General features: G+C 44.3%; 1 protein-coding gene across 1 annotated transcript in view; it reads left to right on the forward strand.

Annotated features, from left to right (window-relative positions):
* LOC139444908 (structural maintenance of chromosomes protein 1A-like) overlaps positions 1 to 19,176 on the forward strand; it is a 37,698-nt gene extending 18,522 nt beyond the window's left edge. The window contains exons 16-28 of the mRNA XM_071225913.1: positions 393 to 588; positions 1,420 to 1,488; positions 2,314 to 2,447; positions 2,754 to 2,875; positions 3,329 to 3,414; positions 3,873 to 4,091; positions 6,028 to 6,216; positions 6,627 to 6,739; positions 13,055 to 13,223; positions 14,105 to 14,283; positions 14,918 to 14,987; positions 16,702 to 16,812; positions 18,118 to 19,176. Of these exons, the coding sequence (XP_071082014.1) occupies positions 393 to 588; positions 1,420 to 1,488; positions 2,314 to 2,447; positions 2,754 to 2,875; positions 3,329 to 3,414; positions 3,873 to 4,091; positions 6,028 to 6,216; positions 6,627 to 6,739; positions 13,055 to 13,223; positions 14,105 to 14,283; positions 14,918 to 14,987; positions 16,702 to 16,812; positions 18,118 to 18,216 (1,756 nt within the window). The 3' untranslated portion in view covers positions 18,217 to 19,176. The remainder of the gene's footprint in view (positions 1 to 392; positions 589 to 1,419; positions 1,489 to 2,313; positions 2,448 to 2,753; positions 2,876 to 3,328; positions 3,415 to 3,872; positions 4,092 to 6,027; positions 6,217 to 6,626; positions 6,740 to 13,054; positions 13,224 to 14,104; positions 14,284 to 14,917; positions 14,988 to 16,701; positions 16,813 to 18,117) is intronic.
* The last annotated feature ends 2,862 nt before the right edge of the window (positions 19,177 to 22,038 follow it).

A 22,038-nucleotide genomic window follows, 5' to 3' on the forward strand; every position in this document is an offset into this window, starting at 1 on the left:
ACAATAAATACTTTATAATAAATATATTTATGAAGCCATTCAGTGTCTGTACTGTCAAATATTTTGGTTTAATCATCGGGAATTTTCAAAAAAACATGCTTGTTTTTTTTGGTGGGGTGGTAGGGTGGTGGGGTAGCCAAGTAGTTAAAGCATTCACTCATCACGCTGATAACCCGGGTTCGATTCCCCACATGGGTACAATGTGTGAAACCCATATCCGGTGTCCCCCCGCAGTAAATTTGCTGGAATATTGCTAAAAGCAGCGTAAAACCATACTCACTCACGCACTTTTGGGGGTTCTTTCTTTAGATATGTAAACATTTTGTGACATTTTATCAAATCATGAAATGGTCAATGTTGCCACTGTTGATGACCTGAGCTTGTCCTCACAGTGACCTACGAGCCAAGGCTCGGCGGTGGGATGAAAAAATGCTGAATCAGCTGAAGTCTCGCAAGGAGAAGCTGTCGGAGGAGCTGAAGGAGCACATCAAGAGGAAGAGGAAGGAGTCGGAGCTGAACACCATCAGGTCCCAGATCAAGGGCCTCGAGACCAGGCTGAAATACTCCATCACTGACAGGGACAACACGGTCAGTTCAAGCACGGCACAAGCTGGGGGTTTCTTTAGCAAAGAGAATGTTTGGCATTGGGGATTCTGGGTTAAGATTGGTCCATGGCAATCTCTTCTTGTCATAAGAGGCTGGCTAAATGGATTGAGTGGTCAGATTTGGTGGGTTGGTTGATTCTGTGTCAGCATGCCCTGAAGGTGTGCATTGTTCCTTATTTGATCAAAAGATGGATTGTCTGGTCCAGATTTGATTATTTACAGGCCGCGGTATTCAGACATCAGTGTCAACTCTCATTCCAATAAAATGCTCTGTTGTTGTAAAACTGAAGCATTGTGTTTTGATGCATTGTTAAATATAACAAGTTGAGAAACCTGTGAAGATCTGATCTAGAAAAGGTCTTCAGAAACCCATGCTTGCTGCAAAAGGCGACTGTGCTTGTTGTAAGGGGCGACTAATAGGATCGCGTGGTCACGCTGGCTGACTTTGTTGATGAATGTCATGGTATCCTAATAACGTAGATCGATGCTCATGATTTCAATCACTGGATTGTCTTATTTACAGACCGCCATCATATAGCTGGAATATTGCTGAGTGTGGCGTTAAACACAAACAAACACACAAACAAATTTAGATGAGATATATTGTGCTATATGTATTATAACTGAAAGTGAAAACCATTTAAACCAGAGTTTATGAAATTGTGGTATTTGTAAGTGAGAGCATTTTCACTTACATGTTTTTAATCTGCTTCATATGTCCATGTGCTTGTCGAGTGTCGTTGTGATAACTGATAATGTACATGAACGTATTGCAAGCCATGTTTCATTGGTTCCTGTTTTGTTTGTTTTTCAGCAAACCAAACTGTTGCAGCATATTGAGAAGGATCTGGCAAAAGTGCAGCAAAATCTGCAGGGATTTGATGTAAGTGTTTCACTCCAATGCTCTGTCGTTTTAGTGAGACTATACTGGGTAGAGAGAATGTGGAGTCTTCGAATCTGGTAAGTTTCACAGGCTGTAGAATGCCATGAATTAACAAGTTTTGTATCATGTATATCATAGCAACCATACTGGCAAAATATGTATCAAGAACTAAATGTAGCGTTACAACCCTAAAATTTACTTGTCACTTTAAGTGATTATTGAGCACAGATAGGTATTTGACTGGTCAGTATTATTTCAGTAAAGACTCCCAGATATGTTGGGCATATCACCTAATGGCATTCAGTGAAGACTTCCAGATATGTTGGGCATATCACCTAATGGCATTCAGTGAAGACTTCCAGATATGTTGGGCATATCACCTAATGACATTCAGTGAAGACTTCCAGATATGTTGGGCATATCACCTAATGGCATTCAGTGAAGACTTCCATGAAGCTGAAGACAATATGACAAGTCTGAAAATATAATTACCCTGCGTTATTACTAATTCAATTGCTGTGGTTTCTTACTGAAGAGGGGACACAGGTGGCCCAGTCGCCTAAGGCGCTGCGATTCGCTGAGCAGAGTTGCATCCCTTGGGCATGCCAGAAACTTATGATTGTGGGTTCAAACCCCGGTTCGCCCCGATTATGTTTCTAGGTTTGTCAGCACCATACCCGTGCTCGTGGGTTTCACCGAAGTGGTAAATGTCTGAGACCTGCATCACTTCGGGCTTCCTCCCACGATATAACTGGAATACTGTTAAAAGCGGCGTTAAACCCAACTCACTAACTCACTCACTCTTACTGGAAATTTCTGTGTTAGGTGCGCATGTCAGAGATCGATCGCAGGATGGGGGAGCGAGGAGATCACATCAAGCAGCTGAAGGACAAGATGAATCGTGTGGAGGATGAAGTGTTTGCTGTTTTCTGTCAGCAGATTGGAGTTGCCAATATCAGGTAGGTAACAAGGCAGTTCAGGATATGTGGGATTCATGGCAAAACACGTAGGTAGACAGGTCTCCAGCTCACTCACTCACTCACTCACTCACTCACTCACTATCTCATCTCATCTCATCTCATCTCATCTCATCTCATCTCATCTCATCTCATCTCATCTCATCTCATCTCATCTCATCTCATCTCATCTCCTTGCCATGATGTTGTTTTCATGTTGGTTGCGAACCTTGAGTAAAGTTGACACATGAAATCAATTTTGATGAATTAACATCTGACTTAGTAGTAATGTAAGTGTCTGTAATGCAGACAGTACGAGGAGCGCGAACTGAGGGTACAGCAGGACCGAGCCAAGAAGAAGCTAGAGTTTGAGAACCAGCGTTTCCGGCTGACCAATCAGATTGACTTTGAGAGGTCCAGAGACACATGGGGTGAGTCGGTGTTCTTGTCTGTCAGAGGGAGTAGTATCTGGTAATTATTCTGAAAATTGTAGCTGCATTTCATGCTCAGTTTTAAATCAATGTATGTGGAATTTATGGTTTGTGAAATTAGAATGAGATTTCCTTTTCGAAAACAATATAGCTTTGATTGTTCTATGAATTAGCGTTAGATGTGTCAAGTACAGTGAAGTTGGATATCTTGAAAGTGATGGTATTCCAATTGTAGTGTAGCAGTCATTCTCTTGTTCAATAGTGAATTTTGGATTGGTTTCATTATAAGAAGGACCCTTGGACTTCGAACAGTGGTCCGGCATAAAGGAGCTTCCAGTTTGCTAGATCATGGGATCATATCACACTTTGCAAGGTTCAGTTCATTGCTTTCATGATTCTCCAATACGATTGCCGATGAAGCCATATTGGTAATGAATATTTATGTTGTAACAGAGAATGTGCTGAAGTGGGAGAAGACGGTGCAGCAAGACGAGAAGGAGCTGGACAAGGTGAAGAATGAAGAGAACAAACACATGAAGGTAGGTACCAGGCACCCAGCTTCAGCCTTCAACTTCTATGTCTGAAGATGTCTGTTTAGAGACACTGCAAGTCCATATCAGGTTTTAATAAGTCACTTTTTTCTTAGCCTTATGTTGCAGTGATATTATTACGTGTATGTCTGGGTGATTTTCTAGGTGCCTGAGGGTTATGAATTGCTATGATTTGTTGTATAGAGTTATGTCCCTTAATCGTACCAGGATCTACTGATTGCTGGTTTGTATCCAAGATATAACCTGATCATGATCCCTAGTTGCATGGCAACATGCACATGCTATTTCACCATTCAATAACCGTCTGCCTGCATCACTAGGGGCTTTCCTTCCAAGATAAGCTGGGATATTACTGAAATACTATTCAAACCCAACTCACTCGCACATCCCTTTTCTGTTGATGCGGTTGTCATATAGATAATAAAAATATGTTATGCATGTTGTAGGTTATTGATGAGGAGATGCAGAACATGGAGCGTTTAAAGCAGCAACGCCTGACGGTGAAGTCTGAGGTGGACGACATTGAGGGTGTTGTGTCAGACATCAAGAAACGCATGACGAACCAGAACAAGGAGATCAACACAGTCCAGAAGTCCATCACTGTGATGGAGACCAAGCTAGAACAGAAGAGAGCTGACCGACACAGTCTCCTCAAGTCTTGCAAGGTAATCACTGATAATGTCTGTTAACTTGGCTTTATTGACAAACTTAAATATGGTGTCTTTGACTTAAGGTTAGTTGAATCCCATAAATGTTGTTCTGAATGCCTATGGTATAAATTGTGCTTGGTTTGGCCACCTGTCACGAAGCTTTCCACTTTGAGTTGACTCAAAGCCTGACTTTGCCTCTGTGGAGAGATGATAGTGGGACCGTGTGGCTTCAACAATAGGCACCTTCCTGAGGCAAGGGAGTTAACCGACTTTAGAAGTCTGGTTCGATCATAGCACCAGCAGTGGCTATTACGAGTTATGTCCCTTCTATGTCTCTCCTATTGCCCAATCAGATTCCACCTATCATATTACTTGCAAACTGTACTCTTATAGTCCGTTAACTCCCTTGCCTCGGGAAGATGACAATAGGTTTCTGTGCAAGACAGTGGTTTCATTCCCTTCACAGGTATCAGATGTGGAACCGATCACTAGTTGACCCCTTTATTGTCTGGTCCGGCTGAATATCTCACAGTCATCCCTGACTATGACACAAAAGAACATTCACTCACTGATACATTGAGGCTGTATTTGATACATTTCTTGCTGGTAGGGCTGCAATATAATAAGCAGTAAGGTACATGAAAACCTAATACTTGATATGTTCCATGGAAATAAACAGTAGCGCAACTAAGACATAGAAAGTACAATTTACCAAATGAACCAAATTTGAAGCCTCCTACATACAAGTAGAGTTGACGATAATTAATTACGATATTTGGTCATGAGTGTCTGAAATAAATGCCTGCTCGTGGCTGGTAACTTTTCTGTCAGGCTGCATGAAATCTTTCTCCACCTGCCCGACTGTGGCAGATAATTTTAAGACGACTTGTGTGTTCAGTTTTATTATAAACCCCTCAGAGATTCTCAAGTAATTGTTTGAATTGTTTCAACTGAATCAAGACATGATTTGTCTCTTATTTTGCATGATGTTTCAATGTTTTTAATGTCTGAATGCGGGCAGGCAACTTTGAAGATGGCAAGCAACATCTATGGGTCACCTGTCCGACTGTCTTGTTGGGTTTTATATTGAGAATCTCACCCTCGCGTGTCTTTATTTGGATAAATGCTCCCAATATGAAGAGTGTTGATATATTTGATATAAAAAGACATGAGGGTGAGATTTTATTTATCATCCAACATCATTCTTCCAACTTTTCAGTTTGTAGACAGTAATAATCAGTGTCTAAAGTGTAAAAAAAGTACTGCTAACAGCTTCAGTAGCAGAGCCATTAGTGATGTCATTTGATTGTGATGTCATGGTGAGGTGAGGTGAAATGGGGTTTAATGTCGCGTCCAAGATTATTGCACTTATATAGCAACGTGCATGTACGTGTGTGTGTATGTGGCTGCTTGTACTAGTCCGGACTGATGACGATTTATAGTGCTCGCCCACTGAGATACCATGCTGCAGTTTAACATGAATACCCCGCTCAGACACAGTATACTGACTCCGAGCCGACCAGTCCTTGTTATAGCCCCTTAATGCCGAGCGCCAGACAGGGTAACAACAAGTACCATCTTTTAACGTCTCTTGGCATGACGCGGCCGGGAATTGAACCCCGGACCTGCCGCTCTCCGGATTGACGCTCTACCACTAGACCACCGGTGTGATGTCATGGTAACCAATGACATCATAATGGTCTGCAAAGCATTGGGATGCAATTTCATTGCAACGATATCTACAATGTATCTACAATATCGCTTGATCTCACCCACGCCATATCTCCCGTGGTAGCCAGTTTGGGATGATAAAATTGTTTCAAACACTGATGGTCATACTGTTTTATGTGTCCTTGTGTTGTTTATCAATGCATATCATCATATGATCGCATGAGTATTCTGGTTGTGTGATTTCTAACCATCATTATAAATTGATATTTTTTTCATGTAGATGGATGCTGTCCGGATTCCAATGCGTCGAGGTACAATGGATGATATCAGCCAAGAGAATGACCCGTCCAATCAACCTAGCCAGGATTCTGCCACAGATAGCAACAGTAGTCGGGGCGCTCGGGCAATATACGAGAGGGAGGCTCGGATAGAGATCGACTACTCTCAGCTAGATGATGAACATAGAGAGGTGGGTGGAGTTGAATAACCACCTTCGTTCATTCTTGTCACTGCAAGCCATGGTGGTACAGTTTACTCAAGGAAAGATAACTCTTCAATTAAAATCCAGACAGTTTTGACATTCATAAAAGTAGTCTTGAAACTGGATATCACTAAAGGTGATTGATCTTCCAAAAGAACAATTGATAGATTTGCTAGTTTTAAATTACCAGCATGATACTGAGAAATTCATAGCCCTAGCTGTATCGTTTGACATTACGGGGATGATCTCTGAGTAAGGTTAAAAGCAGGAAATAATTGGCAAGGAAGTTTGTGCCTTGGAAGATCTGCCACAGATAATAGATCTGTAAAAAAAAACCTTGTGACATCTCTGTTACTCCTGTGGTAGACTTAGTATTGATTGGTGGTATTTTGTTTCAGCTCGATCATCCTGATGATGTCAAAAAGGGCTTAGAGCAATTAACAAAGGCGTGTTCTGATATGAATGCAACATTACAGAGGATAAATGCTCCCAATATGAAGGCTATGGAAAAGTGAGTATACCATGTGTCATGATGTATTAGACTGCACCCGTGGTCAGGGGTTTGATCCCCAGCCATGCCATTCAAAAAGATGTTAAAAGATACCACTTGATGTTAACCTGCCTGGCGTTCATCATTAATAGGCAAAAACAAAGACTGGGAGTTTGTAAACTGTGTCTGAGTCAGGTATTTATGCAGAAGCGCGGAATCTGAGTGGGCTAGCCCCCCCCCCCCCCCCCCCAAACACACACACACACACACACACATCCATACCAAAAACCACCATGCTAATAGGCATGCATGGTGTGCCTTGCTAGGTGTGTTAGGCTGCTGTGATATAGCCATGTAACTTACCAGTCATTCACTTGACAGGTAGCAAGCTGATTAAATTCACACTCTCACTCTCTAACTGTTCCCTGATAGTAACCATGGTAATGAAATAATTAGAAAAAAGAATGCATAATATATGCATCATAATCATGGTGATATTTTCCCCATAGGTTTCCCTCTAGTGCATAATTTTTGTAATGATGGTAACAATGTCTTTTCAATGTTGATAGTACCAGTACTTTGATGGGTCAACATCTATGGAGATAAAACCACTGACCGACTCTCTCTTTGTGTTTGAAGCTCCTAAACAATATATTTTTTAACTTATCCTGCATTACTCCGTATTGCATTTACTGCTGTCTTTGACAGAGTGACGAACTGTGTGAGATCCAGCTGCTGAAGAAAGTTGTCCCAACCAGCTCAGGAGGCAGTGCCCTCTCACAGTCGGCACGTGACACGGAAGTCATGACGTCACACAAAAACACATAACTGCTTTGTCACCTCCACGGACGGACGTACTTTGTATCCCTTGTGGAAATTAAAGCTTATTATTTGTTTTTTATATTTTGCGTGTTTCTACATTCATTATATGCTGCTACATTGTTACCTGTTATGGGCCGTGACCTTAGGGTCTTCCCATTCGTAAATTGTAACGTTTATCGCTCGTCTGTGGCTCACGTCACAGTAATTTACGGGCGCAATGTTGTTCCCGCCATTTTGTTTTCTTTCCCGCCATTTTGGCCATTCACCATGTGGCCACGTAATGTCGTGTTCTGCGTTTTGAATTCTCTCTTTGGCTTGGGTAATACATTACATTTATGTATGTTGTTTTGGTGTGCTTAAAGCCTTGCCTTTTCGCTACCTCTCAGCGTAATTGTTTCTTCTCATAAACTTCAATATAATACGAAGTTTTTGAGTTACATTATGTCTCCCGTACTCTGTGGTTTTGCCACATGGTTACGTGTTTGCACATGGTTATGTGTTTGCTTAAAGCTATGCTTTTTCGCTACCTTTTAGCGTCATTGTTTGATCTCATAAACTTCATTGAAATACAAAGTTTCTGAATCACATTATGCTTCCCATACTTTGTGATTGGCCACATGGTTATGTGTTTGCTTAAAGCTATGCTTTTTCGCTACCTTTTAGCGTCATTGTTTGATCTCATAAACTTCATTGAAATACAAAGTTTCTGAATCACATTATGCTTCCCGCACTTTGTGGCTTTGCCGCATAGTTATGTTTTGCTTAAATTCCAGATTTTCTGCCTCGCTGCACTTGTTGCCGCGGGAACAAATCTGGTCGGGGCCGCCCCTTTCTGCCGTGATTGTACGACGCCCTGTACTTTCACAAGGCAGTGCCGATGTTGCAGTCATTCGTCGCTGTGATCCTTCAGCTCATGCGAGTATCCAGGACACACCTCGCTCAACGTGCTCGTCGACCCCCACCTACGTTGATGGCAGCAGCGCTCAGCTGAGCTTCGCAGTGCTCCCAGCACCAACGGCGGCTCCCAACGTAGAGTCTGCCTCCCATGGCACGACATACGTTCACGGTCTCCTACTCCACCGGCGGCTCCAGCGCTCCCAACGTAGAGTCTGCCTCCCCTGGCACGACATACGACCGTTCACGGTCTCCAACACCACCACATCAACGCTGATGTCTCCGGCGCCCCCGGCGCCTCTGATGTCCCTGCGCTCCTGGCGCCTCCGATGTCCCGGCGCTCCCGGCGCCTCTGATGTCCTGACGCTCCCGGCGCCTCTGATGTCCCGGCAGTCCCGGCGCCTCTGGCGCCTCGTGCGCTCCCGGCGCCTCTGATGTCTCCGCGCCTCCGATGTCTCGGCGCCTCGTGCGCTCCCGGCGCTCCCGGCGCCTCTGATGTCTCCGCGCTCCGGCGCCTCCGCATCCTCTGATGTCTTCGGCGCTCCCGGCGCCTCTAAGGTCTTTGATCTCATGATCTTCGACGCCTCTAATGTCTCTGGCGCCTCTGACTACTCCGGCGCCTCAAGAGTTACGGAAGAAGCGCCTATGATATATCCGGCGCCTAAGATGACCTCCGGCGCCCAGATCAACAAGCTTTATCAAGCTCAGATCAACGAGCCGACTATCCGATCTTCTACTGCGGCTTAAGGGGCACCATCGGCAATCGCCTCCCCGGCGCCACTGCCCTCTTCTCTTGCTGCCGTCTCATAACTCGTCACACGGAGAAGCATGGTGAAACAACTGTCGCCGCTCCTGTCGCTACTCTCCCGTCGGTCTTCGGGATCGTGACTATCGTTCTACTTCCTGGGTGGAATCTTTTCAACCAATAGACAGTTGGTCTGATTCAACTTGCCCACTGAGACGTTATCCATAATCCCGTCGTTTAAAGCGCTATGATTCCGGAGAGATGACCTGCGGGTTTCCATCGAAACAGAGCGTCATGTGAACAGCGTCTGTATCAGATTCGACGACGACATCCACTTACAAAGAGTTTACTTCGTCGACATCGCCGACACCAACGTTGTTCTACCCTACCCTAGCGCCAGCGTTCCTGAAAGAGACTCTTCCTCGGCGCTCACCGGGTTTTCCACTACGCCCATGGGGTTCCGTGTTTTATCGCAAAACTCGGGTACACCACTTGATCGTCTCTCACGCAGTTCATTGAGGATTGTCTGTGTGTGGAGTTTGCACCTCAGTTCCGACTCCAAGGCGGTTTTCTCGGCTACTGCGCAGAGTGATTTACATGTCACGTGTCAAGTACTCGGACTGTCAACAACTCTGACCGGAATTAGGTCAACTTACCATGGCAAGGGGTGCCATGTATTTCTACAGATTGGTTTCCATGTCTACCTGTACGCTTGGTGCTACCACTCAACCAGGCGCCTGTCGCAGTCCATCCATGCACGGATGTTGGAAACAATAGACCTCCTCTACCAACACGGCTGTCACGAGGAACCTTGTTTCATCAACCCTTCGCTGTAAGAACGATAGCGCCTATAGGCGTTCAAGGGATGGAAAAGATCGCCTTCCTTCGTCCGGTTTGATCTTTTCGACTACGACACCTTCCTATCTTCCGCCTTGACTACCGGACACAGTGTCGATTTGATACTTAAAGTCCCTCGGCCGTCCCACTAACCCCTGTTGCATACCTGCCTCGTATCGTGTTGTCGTCCTCCATCGTCACCTCGATATAAGAACAGGAGTACTTATACGCCGCTTCAGGGATGAAAACGATCTCATTACTTCGTGCAATGGCCATATTGCCTCGACTTCCTACTACCCGGTTACGTCGATGCCCCGGCGGTCGATTGTGAAGCTGGTTTACTTCGTCTACTTGAGGTTGGCTCGCAGGCGATCACACCTTTTTCCAAATCGTACTGACGGTACGCAATCGCAGACCCCTGTTGCTGACTACCTCCCCTGCCACCTTGTCAGTGGCTAGTGGCCCACACAAGCCCACATTGTGACCACCTGTGATCCAGAGATCAACACCATTGGCACAGCAACAGCCTCAAGATAAAGGCTTATCCAGGACGTCGCTTGCTGACAGTGCTTTCTCGGTCACGCCCTGTTGATCGTGTCCACTGACGACGTCACCGTAGTGTGGTGTTTGCGGACCCAGAGTACTCGCCCCTCTCCCGGCGCTACAAACTCGACCGGCGTCCCCGAGAATCACCATCTTCGGCGTTCCAGGCGCCTCAAGCTCTCCGACGCCTCACGCTCTCCGGCGCCTCGGGCCAGAATATGTCAAACGGTCGACACCCCAACCCTAGATCTGTTTGCCTCATATCTGAATGTGGCCAGCTGTCGTCTTCCATTCCACCTGTGCCGGATACGACCGCTGTGGCAGTCGAAGCCTTCCATTGTTCCTGAGAAGGATTACTCGTGTACGCTTTTCTGACTCCGGTTCTCCCTCCCATGGTTCTTCAGAGATCCAGGCCACTCGACCCCTGCCATTGACTTTGGTCTCGCCTTATTGGTCAGCCAGAAGTTGGGTTATCGACCTCCGAAACCTACCCAGAGACAACCCCTGGAACTTCCGGTGTGGTCCAACCTTCTGCTCCATCCACACGGTCTGTTGCCACACCCTCATACCCGCATGTTATCGTCTGCATGCCTGACACACCTGCAGAAAGCCAAGGGCTATTCGGCTAGAGCGACCAAGGCTATTGCTTCAGCCCACCGTCCATCTACAGGGGGACTGTATGCTGATAAATGATGCTTGTTCCAGGCATTTTGTTCTGACAAACACCAGGATCCGATGACAGCGTCACCGCAGATCCTGGATCAGTTCCTTCTGTACTTGCGTAGCACCCGTCGGTTGAAGGGCTTACCACCCCCACACACCTGGTCGCCATCTACTCCGTTCTGGCCATCCCGGACGATCGGAGAAAGACGAAAATTCCCCACCTACGGGCCTGGCTGCGCTCTTCAGTCTTGAAGACCTGAAGGCCAAGTTCGGACCGCCTGCGTTGGATCTGAATGTGGTCTTCAACGCCCTTCGAACCACTCCCCTCGTCTTCCTTCTACGACCTTAAGTAGAAGACGGGTGTTTCTACTGGTTTTGACTACTGCCGCTCGAGTCCATGTACAGCACGCCCTCGACGTCTCCCGTGCCCGGTTCGAATGCGGTACCCAGGGCGCCGTTCATCATGGACCGTACTGGGACGTCAGCGTAAAGACTCAACTCCCAGGACAGCCTGATAGATCATTCCTTGTCCCCTCCCCCCTCGTCCAGTGTGGGTGCCGAGGATGAGGATGAGCGTCATTATGCCCAGTAAGGGCACTGAAGGTTATTCTACGATCTAAAGACTGCCGCAAGTCTAGGAAACACCTTTTTCTGCCGGTCTCCCCTTCGTCGCAGTCGTTGGTCAGCCGGAATACTTTTCCCTGTGGCTCCGGACGGTCATCCTTAAAGCTTATGAGCCGCCGGATTGGACCCTCCCCCCAAAGGCTATCACCTGAAATAAAATGAGATCAGGGCGATCGTATTTACACTGGTTCTTCACGGTATACTGTTCCATCCAGTCGTTCAGGGAAGCCTGTTCGTGGCGATCGGACACCGCCTTCACCAACCACTACTTCCGTGATGTAGCCTTGAAAGTTGTCGCCGGCGTTCACAGTTTTGGTCCCTGGTTGTAGCCCAACAGGTCATCTATCTCCGACGCCAACGCCGCTGCTTCTCTGATACCTGAGCGGTGCCCGTCGACCTCACCGGTGTTCCTTGCCTCCAGCCTAGAGGGCTCTCCTGCGTTTCGCATTCGCTCTTGGGATTGGTCGTAGATTTTGCCGCCGACGCCGCTGATTCTTCGATTCCCCGAGCGGGGCCCGTCGAACTCTCTGGTGTTAATCGCCTCAGATTAGAGGGCTCTACTGCGTTTCGCTTTCGCTCTTCGGTAAGTTATATATTTTGGCTACACGCCTCATTGTATTTCGGTTACCTATTCGGGCGTTTCGTTTTTGCATCGACTCTTGTTTCCTGAAGACAGGAATGGTCGTAGATGTTCCGGTCATCACTTGTATGCGGTGCGGATTCATCGGACCTTGACGAGGGTTTAATATGGTTCACATCTGCAGGTATGCCCACCGGCCATGCCGTCTGATAAAGATGCAATACGGAGTAATGCAGGATAAGTTAAAAAATTTAGTAAAATCTAAATATTTTTTACATTTGTATACTTATCCTGCATTACGAAGTCTAAGTGCCCTCCCTTTCGCTAGCTACCTCCCCACGAAGTTTCAGATGTTATGTTTAAAGCAGTTATGTGTTTTTGTGTGACGTCATGACTTCCGGGTCACGTGCCGACTGTGAGAGGGCGCTGCCTCCTGAGCTGGTTGGGACAACTTTCTTCAGCAGCTGGATCTCACACAGTTCGTCACTCTGTCAAAGACAGCAGTAAATGCAATACGGAGTAATGCAGGATAAGTATACAAATGTAAAAAATATTTAGATTTTACTAATGTCTCCATTTTCAGCGATTGGTAAGTTTTACTCTAAATCTATTTCCCCTTGTGTTTCAGGTTAGACGGTGTCAAGGAAAGATTAGTTTTAACATCAGAAGAATTTGAAAATGCAAGAAAACGTGCAAAGAAAGCAAAACAAGTATTTGAAAAAATTCGTAAAGAGCGATACGACAGATTCATGACATGTTTTGATCATGTGGCAACAAGAATAGATGAAATCTACAAGGTAAGGAGATACCTGTCATTGTTAGATGTTATTAGTTTGCAGCATGTATAGACAAACAGTAAATACACACAGTAGGACAAATACTTACTTATTTTTAACAATATATTCTGTTTTACATGTCCGTGCATGTTGACATGAAAACCTAGTTGCACCAAACAAAAACAGGTTGCACCTGCTCCCATATATTTATAAAAGTTGAAACATAGGCACTCTGCTGCCAGTGTCACATATTTCATGACGCATTGCTGTAAAATGTAATAGGAACATGTGCTCATAACCTTGAAGTACCTTCAGTTGGATGACATCAAGCCCAAGAAAGCATGACAAAGTACACGTTACACAGGGATTAGTGATGTAGACATGAACATTAGATTAAAGTTATTCAATAACAGGTTGCACTTGTGCATGTTTTATGCAGCTAAATCGTGCCCTTGCTTGATATCTATCCTACGTTGGCATGATGTCTTGTGTGTCATTGTAGAAGTATCTGTAAATTCAGACATAGCACTGTCTTACAAAACATGATTAAGTGTCAGTGTTGGTATATGACACCATTACATGATCAGATTGAATAAGCCACTAGTCTGAAGCCCAAGTCTAGTAAAATTCTGTTTCATCCAGTAAGCTCAGGTAATATTATAACAGTCTATATGATAACACTAAACTCCATTGAAAATGATGCTTACAGTCTTATTTGGGCAGTCAGGTTTTTAGCACAGACTATTTTAATGAAAGTTTTAAATTGAATCCAAATAGATTCAGCCTTTCAACATGGCTTAGTGTGAATATTTATCCAAGTCTGTCCACCAGATTCTTAATGTGTCTACTTTATGACATTGCTTCATGATGTGCATAAACGAGTGTGACTTGTCCGTGTCCAGTCTCTAGCCCGGAATCAGAGTGCCCAGGCTTTCCTTGGTCCAGAGAACCCAGAGGAGCCCTACCTTGATGGCATAAACTACAACTGTGTTGCTCCAGGCAAGCGTTTCCGACCCATGGACAACCTGTCTGGTGGAGAGAAGACTGTTGCGGCGCTTGCTCTGCTCTTTGCAATTCATAGGTAAGCTTCTATGAAGAGAGTCTTCAAATCCTGTGTTCTATGAATAAAAATATTATATAATGAGTGTTTTACTGGTAGATTACCTTCTTTGTAAACAGGGGCACGAGTAGCCCTGTGCCCCAATTCACTGTTTGTCCCTTGGGCAGGCGAGAAACCTATGATTGTGGGTTCAAATCCAAGTTCGCCTCAATTAAGTTCCTATGTTTGTCAACACCATACCTGTGCTCGTGGGTTTCACCAAAGTGGTAAAAGTCTGAGACCTGGGCCACTTTGGGCTTTCCTCCAACAGGAAACTGATACACCGTGATTTAACTGAAATACTGTTCAAAGCGGCGTTAACACCAACTCACTCTATTTGTTAACAACACATTAATGATATTTTCAGTTAATCCACACTTCTCTGTATGAATAAGTTAACATAAGGTACAGTATGTATCAAAACAGACTGTAGAAGTCCTTGGAACGTTGAATACCAATAAATATACTGAAAACAAACTCAAAAGAAATGTCTGTGGTATTTCATTTGAATAAAGGAACATTTAACATGTTTAACAGTTTTCACAATTGACTGAAAACCATGTCAGTTTACATGTACTTGTACAAGTATTCAATCAAACAAATATTCTTTTTGCAGCTTCCAGCCCGCCCCTTTCTTTGTGCTGGATGAGATTGATGCTGCCTTAGACAACACCAACATTGGCAAGGTACACAATAGGAAATACTTTAGTCAGTAATACCAGAATACCAGGGTCAGGCGCATTGTGTACACATGAATTTGATGCTCTTTAAATCGGAGTCAAATTCTCAATCATATAATGACATTGATAATAGGTGTTAATAAAATGTATTGCAATGTTTAAATGTCTTGCTTGCCAAAAGGCCTACTAACACCTTCTCCTATCTGTATTAAGAAATCCCTTTGTTCCCAGTGTTTCCACTTGACTTTGTTCCCAGTGTTTCCACTTGACTTTGTTCCCAGTGTTTCACTTGACTGTTCCCAGTGTTTTCACCTGACTGTTCCCAGTGTTTCCACTTGACTTTGTTCCCAGTGTTTCCACTTGACTTTGTTCCCAGTGTTTCACTTGACTGTTCCCAGTGTTTTCACCTGACTGTTACCAGTGTTTCCACTTGACTTTGTTCCCAGTGTTTCACTTGACTGTTCCCAGTGTTTTCACTTGACTGTTCCCAGTGTTTTCACCTGACTGTTCCCAGTGTTTTCACCTGACTGTTCCCAGTGTTTTCACTTGACTGTTCCCAGTGTTTTCACTTGACTGTTCCCATTGTTTTCACCTGACTGTTCCCAGTGTTTCCACTTGACTTTGTTCCCAGTGTTTCACTTGACTGTTCCCAGTGTTTTCACTTGACTGTTCCCAGTGTTTTCACCTGACTGTTCCCAGTGTTTTCACCTGACTGTTCCCAGTGTTTTCACTTGACTGTTCCCAGTGTTTTCACCTGACTGTGTTCCCAGTGTTTTCACCAGACTGTTCCCAGTGTTTTCACCTGACTGTTCCCAGTGTTTTCACTTGACTGTTCCCAGTGTTTTCACTTGACTGTTCCCAGTGTTTTCACCTGACTGTGTTCCCAGTGTTTTCACTTGACTGTTCCCAGTGTTTTCACCTGACTGTTCCCAGTGTTTTCACCTGACTGTTCCCAGTCTTTTCACCTGACTGTGTTCCCAGTGTTTTCACTTGACTGTTCCCAGTGTTTTCACTTGACTGTTCCCAGTCTTTTCACCTGACTGTGTTCCCAGTGTTTTCACTTGACTGTTCCCAGTGTTTTCACTTGACTGTTCCCAGTGTTTTCACCTGACTGTTCCCAGTGTTTTCACCTGACTGTGTTCCCAGTGTTTTCACCTGACTGTGTTCCCAGTGTTTTCACTTGACTGTTCCCAGTGTTTTCACCTGACTGTTCCCAGTGTTTTCACCTGACTGTGTTCCCAGTGTTTTCACTTGACTGTTCCCAGTGTTTTCACTTGACTGTTCCCAGTGTTTTCACTTGACTGTGTTCCCAGTGTTTTCACCTGACTGTTCCCAGTGTTTTCACTTGACTGATCCCAGTGTTTTCACCTGACTGTGTTCCCAGTGTTTTCAACTGACTGTGTCCCCAGTGTTTTCACCTGACTGATCCCAGTGTTTTCACTTGACTGTTCCCAGTGTTTTCACCTGACTGTGTTCCCAGTGTTTTCAACTGACTGTGTCCCCAGTGTTTTCACCTGACTGTGTTCCCAGTGTTTTCACTTGACTGTTCCCAGTGTTTTCACCGGACTGTTCCCAGTGTTTTCACTTGACTGTGTTCCCAGTGTTTTCACCGGACTGTTCCCAGTGTTTTCACCTGACTGTGTTCCCAGTGTTTTCACCTGACTGTTCCCAGTGTTTTCACCTGACTGTGTTCCCAGTGTTTTCACCTGACTGTTCCCAGGTTGCGGCATACATCCAGGAGCAGTCAGAGACCCACTTCCAGTGCATCGTCATCTCCCTGAAGGAGGAGTTCTACAACCGAGCTGATGCCCTCATTGGCATATACCCAGTAGTAAGTTAGCTGATCATCAAAAACACTCAAAACTAAGCCGATCTAGATGCCCTCATTGGCATATACCCAGTAGTAAGTTAGCTAATCATCAAAAACACTCAAAACTAAGCCGATCTAATAGCTCTCTCTGCTGATCTAGTTGCCCTCTCTGCAGTCACTGAACCTTAAGCCGATCTAGTTGCCCTCTCTGTAGTCACTGTACAATAGGCTGATCTAGTTGCCTTCTCTGCAGTCACTATATCACAGGCTGATCTAGTTTCCCCCTCTGCAGTCACTGTACAATAGGCTGATCTAGTTGCCCTCTCTGCAGTCACTGAACAATAGGCTGATCTAGTTGCCTTCTCTGCAGTCACTGTACCATAGGCTGATCTAGTTTCCCTCTCTGCAGTCACTGTACAATAGGCTGATCTAGTTGCCCTCTCTGCAGTCACTGTACAATAGGCTGATCTAGTTGCCCTCTCTGCAGTCACTGTACCATAGGCTGATCTAGTTGCCCTCTCTGCAGTCACTGAACAATAGGCTGATCTAGTTGCCCTCTCTGCAGTCACTGTACCATAGGCTGATCTAGTTGCCCTCTCTGCAGTCACTGTACAATAGGCTGATCTAGTTGCCCTCTCTGCAGTCACTGTACAATAGGCTGATCTAGTTGCCCTCTCTGCAGTCACTGTACAATAGGCTGATCTAGTTGCCCTCTCTGCAGTCACTGTACCATAGGCTGATCTAGTTGCCCTCTCTGCAGTCATTGTACAATAAGCTGATCTAGTTGCCCTCTCTGCAGTCACCGTACAATAGGCTGATCTAGTTGCCCTCTCTGCAGTCACTATACAATAGGCTGATATAGGCTGATCTAGTTGCCCTCTCTGCAGTCACTGTACAATAGGCTGATCTAGTTGCCATCTCTGCAGTCACTATACAATAGGCTGATCTAGTTGCCATCTCTGCAGTCACTGTACAATAGGCTGATCTAGTTGCCCTCTCTGCAGTCACTGTACAATAGGCTGATCTAGTTGCCCTCTCTGCAGTCACTGTACAATAGGCTGATCTAGTTGCCCTCTCTGCAGTCACTGTACATCCATATTACCATTGTATTTGGCCCCTTCAATTAGATGGTTGTCATGCTTAATGCAGTCTGTGACTTTTGCAACTCATCCAAGTAAAATTTTGTTCAGGCAAGTAAGCTACGGTATTACTAGTTCATATGAACTCTGAAATCTACTGAAAATTATCGAAGACTTAATAGATTGGGCCAATTGATTCCGAAAATTTTGTCACAGATTGTAAATGTTACCTTGATTTGTTTTCCAGCAAGGCGACTGTGTTATCAGCAATGTGCTGACCCTTGACCTGACAGAGTACCCCGATCCCTACAAGAACGAAGAGGAGGACCAGCGATTTGTCCGATGAAGATTTCCATTTCAAAAGTGCTTGCATAGGATCATTCACAGTTTCATTATTCTCATATCAGAACTGTTTCAAGTATTTGACTCATATTTTCATATGTAAATAAAACATATTCAACAATGTCAACTAAGGAACTATTTTTAGCAGTATAACTGCTCAAAATGCATTTATTGTCTCATTAAGTCTCTTTCATAATTCACTGTGACTGGAAATGAGAATATTAACTGCAATGTTTTTTGTTAAATTTTCAAAGAATTGCTCCCAGAAAATTTATGTAATTCAATCAAAAATAAGATGATAAATGTGAAAAGGTTTCCCCAAACAGTTTGATAATCCAACAAGGATTTGATACATTGGTGAAATGTTTTGAACATTTTAAAGGTATTTTTATCAGTTTTGTTTTCCTTATAGCAGTGTAGATGGAATTCTGTTTCCATAAAATAATATTTTGTAATGATAGGCAAGACACATTTACACAAGATTTTTATCATGGTGACGTATTCATATACAAGCGAGAAAGTATCACTGCTACCGCAAACTGTTATAGCTGATAACATAGGTAGGTAGGATTGTTAAGGTTAATATAGAACAGGAAATTGTGAAAATCTTGTTAAGACAGTTATGTATTTAAGAAATTATGAGGAAATTTGTAGAATTTCTAGCAACTCTACTATTCTTAATCTCAATTTCCTTTGCTTATAGTGTTCTTATTTATTTTCTTGATGCTTACTTCATGCTATGTTGAAGATAGGGATCAAAGATGTGTTCATGTAAGCCTGTGGTATTTCCACAGTGATTCCTCCTTGACTTTGTCTGTTGACATTTACATTGTAGTTAAGTATACTAATTCTGTGTTTACATGGTCTAATTATATTTTTATCTCAGTTATATGTCCAGTATGATTAAATTGCTTGACATAAAAATCAATATTGTGATGTGTTTCATTAAATTTTATATGTGAAACTTGGGAGTTTGTTGTCATTTCAGATTTCTTTCTTATGTTTTGAATGCATTCATATTGACATTGAACCATGGTGAAGATGGCTTTCTGAGGTAGCCATGTTGTTTACAAACAGGATGTCGATTTTGATTGGACTTAACATAAGCTCCTTAGTCCAGTCAAAATATAGCTCCGAAATTCAAACCTTGTTCTGCAAGGGTGAAAACTGGACTTTTCTTGTCCATTAACACCCTTGCTTTGGGAAGATGGTTGAAGAAGTACAAGGTGCTTGTTTTCAAATGTATGTGTTGAACCAGTGATTGATAGCATAAGCAACGATTCATACCCTGGGTATTGTGAAGACACACATTGTAACAACCTGATCCACATGTTACTTGGGATATTTGGGGTGATTGGATGTATTTTGCGCTAGAAGCCCATGGGGAGACAATTATAGGGTACTGAGGACATCTTCCTTGATTCTATGGCCAGGGTATGTTAGTTTTGAGTCTGGGTTGAATGACATGAACCCAACACCTCCACAAGTACCACAAGTACCAGCAGACCATCCTCTTTATCTCCAGGGCTGGCATTTCGGTAAACCTACACTAACCCATGGATCCAATCCCTGGTTGCCACCTCATATTACCCGCCCTTGATTTTCAAGGGAATGGGTACATGAGGTGGAAATGAAGACTACCCAACATTGAAGCTGTATTGTAACTCGCATTCTTATAAGACTCACCAGCGGAGCAAATCAAATTGGCTAATGAAAATGAAGGGCAGGTAATATGAGATCGTGAGAACCACAGGATGGGTCCAGGTTTACCAAATTGCCAGCCGTGGAGATACAAAGGATGGTATCAGACTGACTTTGTTGCACATGCTTCCAGTACAACTGGGATTGCCTGGAAACACAAGTGTGGGATTCTAGGGGCTTAACCTGTCCTGGACTCTTTTAAGGGAGACAAGCCCATCCTGGGGACTAATTCTACCCTGAATTCTCATTTGGAGACCAGCATTTCTGGAGATTTGTTGTGGCCTGGATTAACCAAGAGGAGATAGGCAGGTGGTTTTGTGTCTGTGTGACTGTGATCTATTCTGTCTTTTGATTTCCCTAAATGAAAATCAGGTTTGCTTTCACATTGACTAAAAACATTTCCCCCTAGAAATGCTGCTGGTGACTGTTTGATAGTATTATTGAACATAGCAGGACAAGAGTACTATATTTACTCATTACATCTTGTAGTCGGAATAATTATGACGATCATTTCCTGATAAAAGTGCATAAGTAATATTTGGTTCATTTCCATTCTGCTATGATTAATAGAGTTGCAATATTCGGTGAACATTAGGGGGTGGCTTCACGTCACTGCCTTTGAAACTTGGTTACTGCGTTCCACATATCCAGGTACCGTAAATTCTCTGTCTGATCTTTAATAGTCGTTAGGGTTTATAGGTTGCTTTAACGCTGGTGTCCGCAATATTCACACAATATGACGGCGGCGTGTACTTATTAAAGTCTGGATCAGACATTGCAGTGATTGTTATTACGATGAACGATCCACGCCGTCGTGTCCGATGACAAGGCAATCAGCAAACCTGATTATCCAATCCATTAGGTCTCCCCATACATGCACAGGTTGACGGAACCTATTCCACCTGGAGTCCTACGGACGCTTCGATAAAGACAGCAGAGACTGGGCCCTCATCACTTGTGTCTATATAACGGAATCGATGTACTTTCTGATGTTTGTTTGTTTGATGGTGCAGAAAACTGTTGGCTGAAAATTGAAGAAGGATGAGTCTCGTTTTGAAGGTTTATGGTATTTGCACGGAAATGACACTATCAAGTTCGCATCAAGGACACTTCGTCATGCTCGTTTCCTTCCGAGATCGATCACCACATCCGTACAGGAACTCTACTGATAGCGCTTCAAAACGTGCCGTAGACAACTGAAGGCTATGTCGTTTTAGAATGATTGCGCGCATCTGCAGTACGAGACTGAATGCAAAAATATACATAAAATCAAAAACCCTTTTGACCGCTGCATGCATTCAGTCGTTCAGATTATTCTTAACCACTCGTAATAAACACCTTTCTGCTAGCGTGTATGCCAACGAGCTGTTTGTAATGAACGCTGTCATTGAGAGGCAATGTGGTTGATAAGTAGTGTAAGCGCATTTCGTCGTTAGATACAGTTAACACTGAATGTCATGGATAGAAGGTACTTGCCTGCAATCGGACATGGAAATAGTTTGCAAAGTGTAAAGGTGTAAGACATTTCAATTCTTATATATTTGTGCAGCATGTTAAATGTTTGGAATTACCGTGATTATGAGTGAAGCTTTTCGGTAGTTAAATGTTGGAAGAATGACTGGAACAGCCCTGGGAGTGCCAAACCAGGGGACATGAGTGGTCAGCTAGTGGTCTAAGGTTGGCTCCCTACTGTGTCAGGGGACATGAGTGGTCAGCTAGTGGTCTAAGGTTAGCTCCCTACTGTGTCAGGGGACATGAGTGGTCAGTTAGTGGTCTAAGGTTAGCTCCCTACTGTGTCAGGGGACATGAGTGGTCAGCTGGTGGTCTAAGGTTGGCTTGGCTCCCTACTGTGTCAGGGGACATGAGTGGTCAGCTGGTGGTCTAAGGTTGGCTTGGCTCCCTACTGTGTCAGGGGACATGAGTGGTCAGCTGGTGGTCTAAGGTTGGCTTGGCTCCCTTCTGTGTCAGGGAACATGAGTGGTCAGCCAGTAGTCTAAGGTTGGCTTGGCTCCCTACTGTGTCAGGGGACATGAGTGGTCAGCCATTGGTCTAAGGTTGGCTTGGCTCCCTACTGTGTCAGGGAACATGAGTGGTCAGCCAGTGGTCTAAGGTTGGCTTGGCTCCC

Source organism: Haliotis cracherodii, unplaced genomic scaffold, assembly GCF_022045235.1.
Source record: "Haliotis cracherodii isolate W230 unplaced genomic scaffold, xgHalCrac1.p SCAF_6, whole genome shotgun sequence".
Classification (NCBI taxonomy): Eukaryota; Metazoa; Mollusca; class Gastropoda; order Lepetellida; family Haliotidae; genus Haliotis; species Haliotis cracherodii.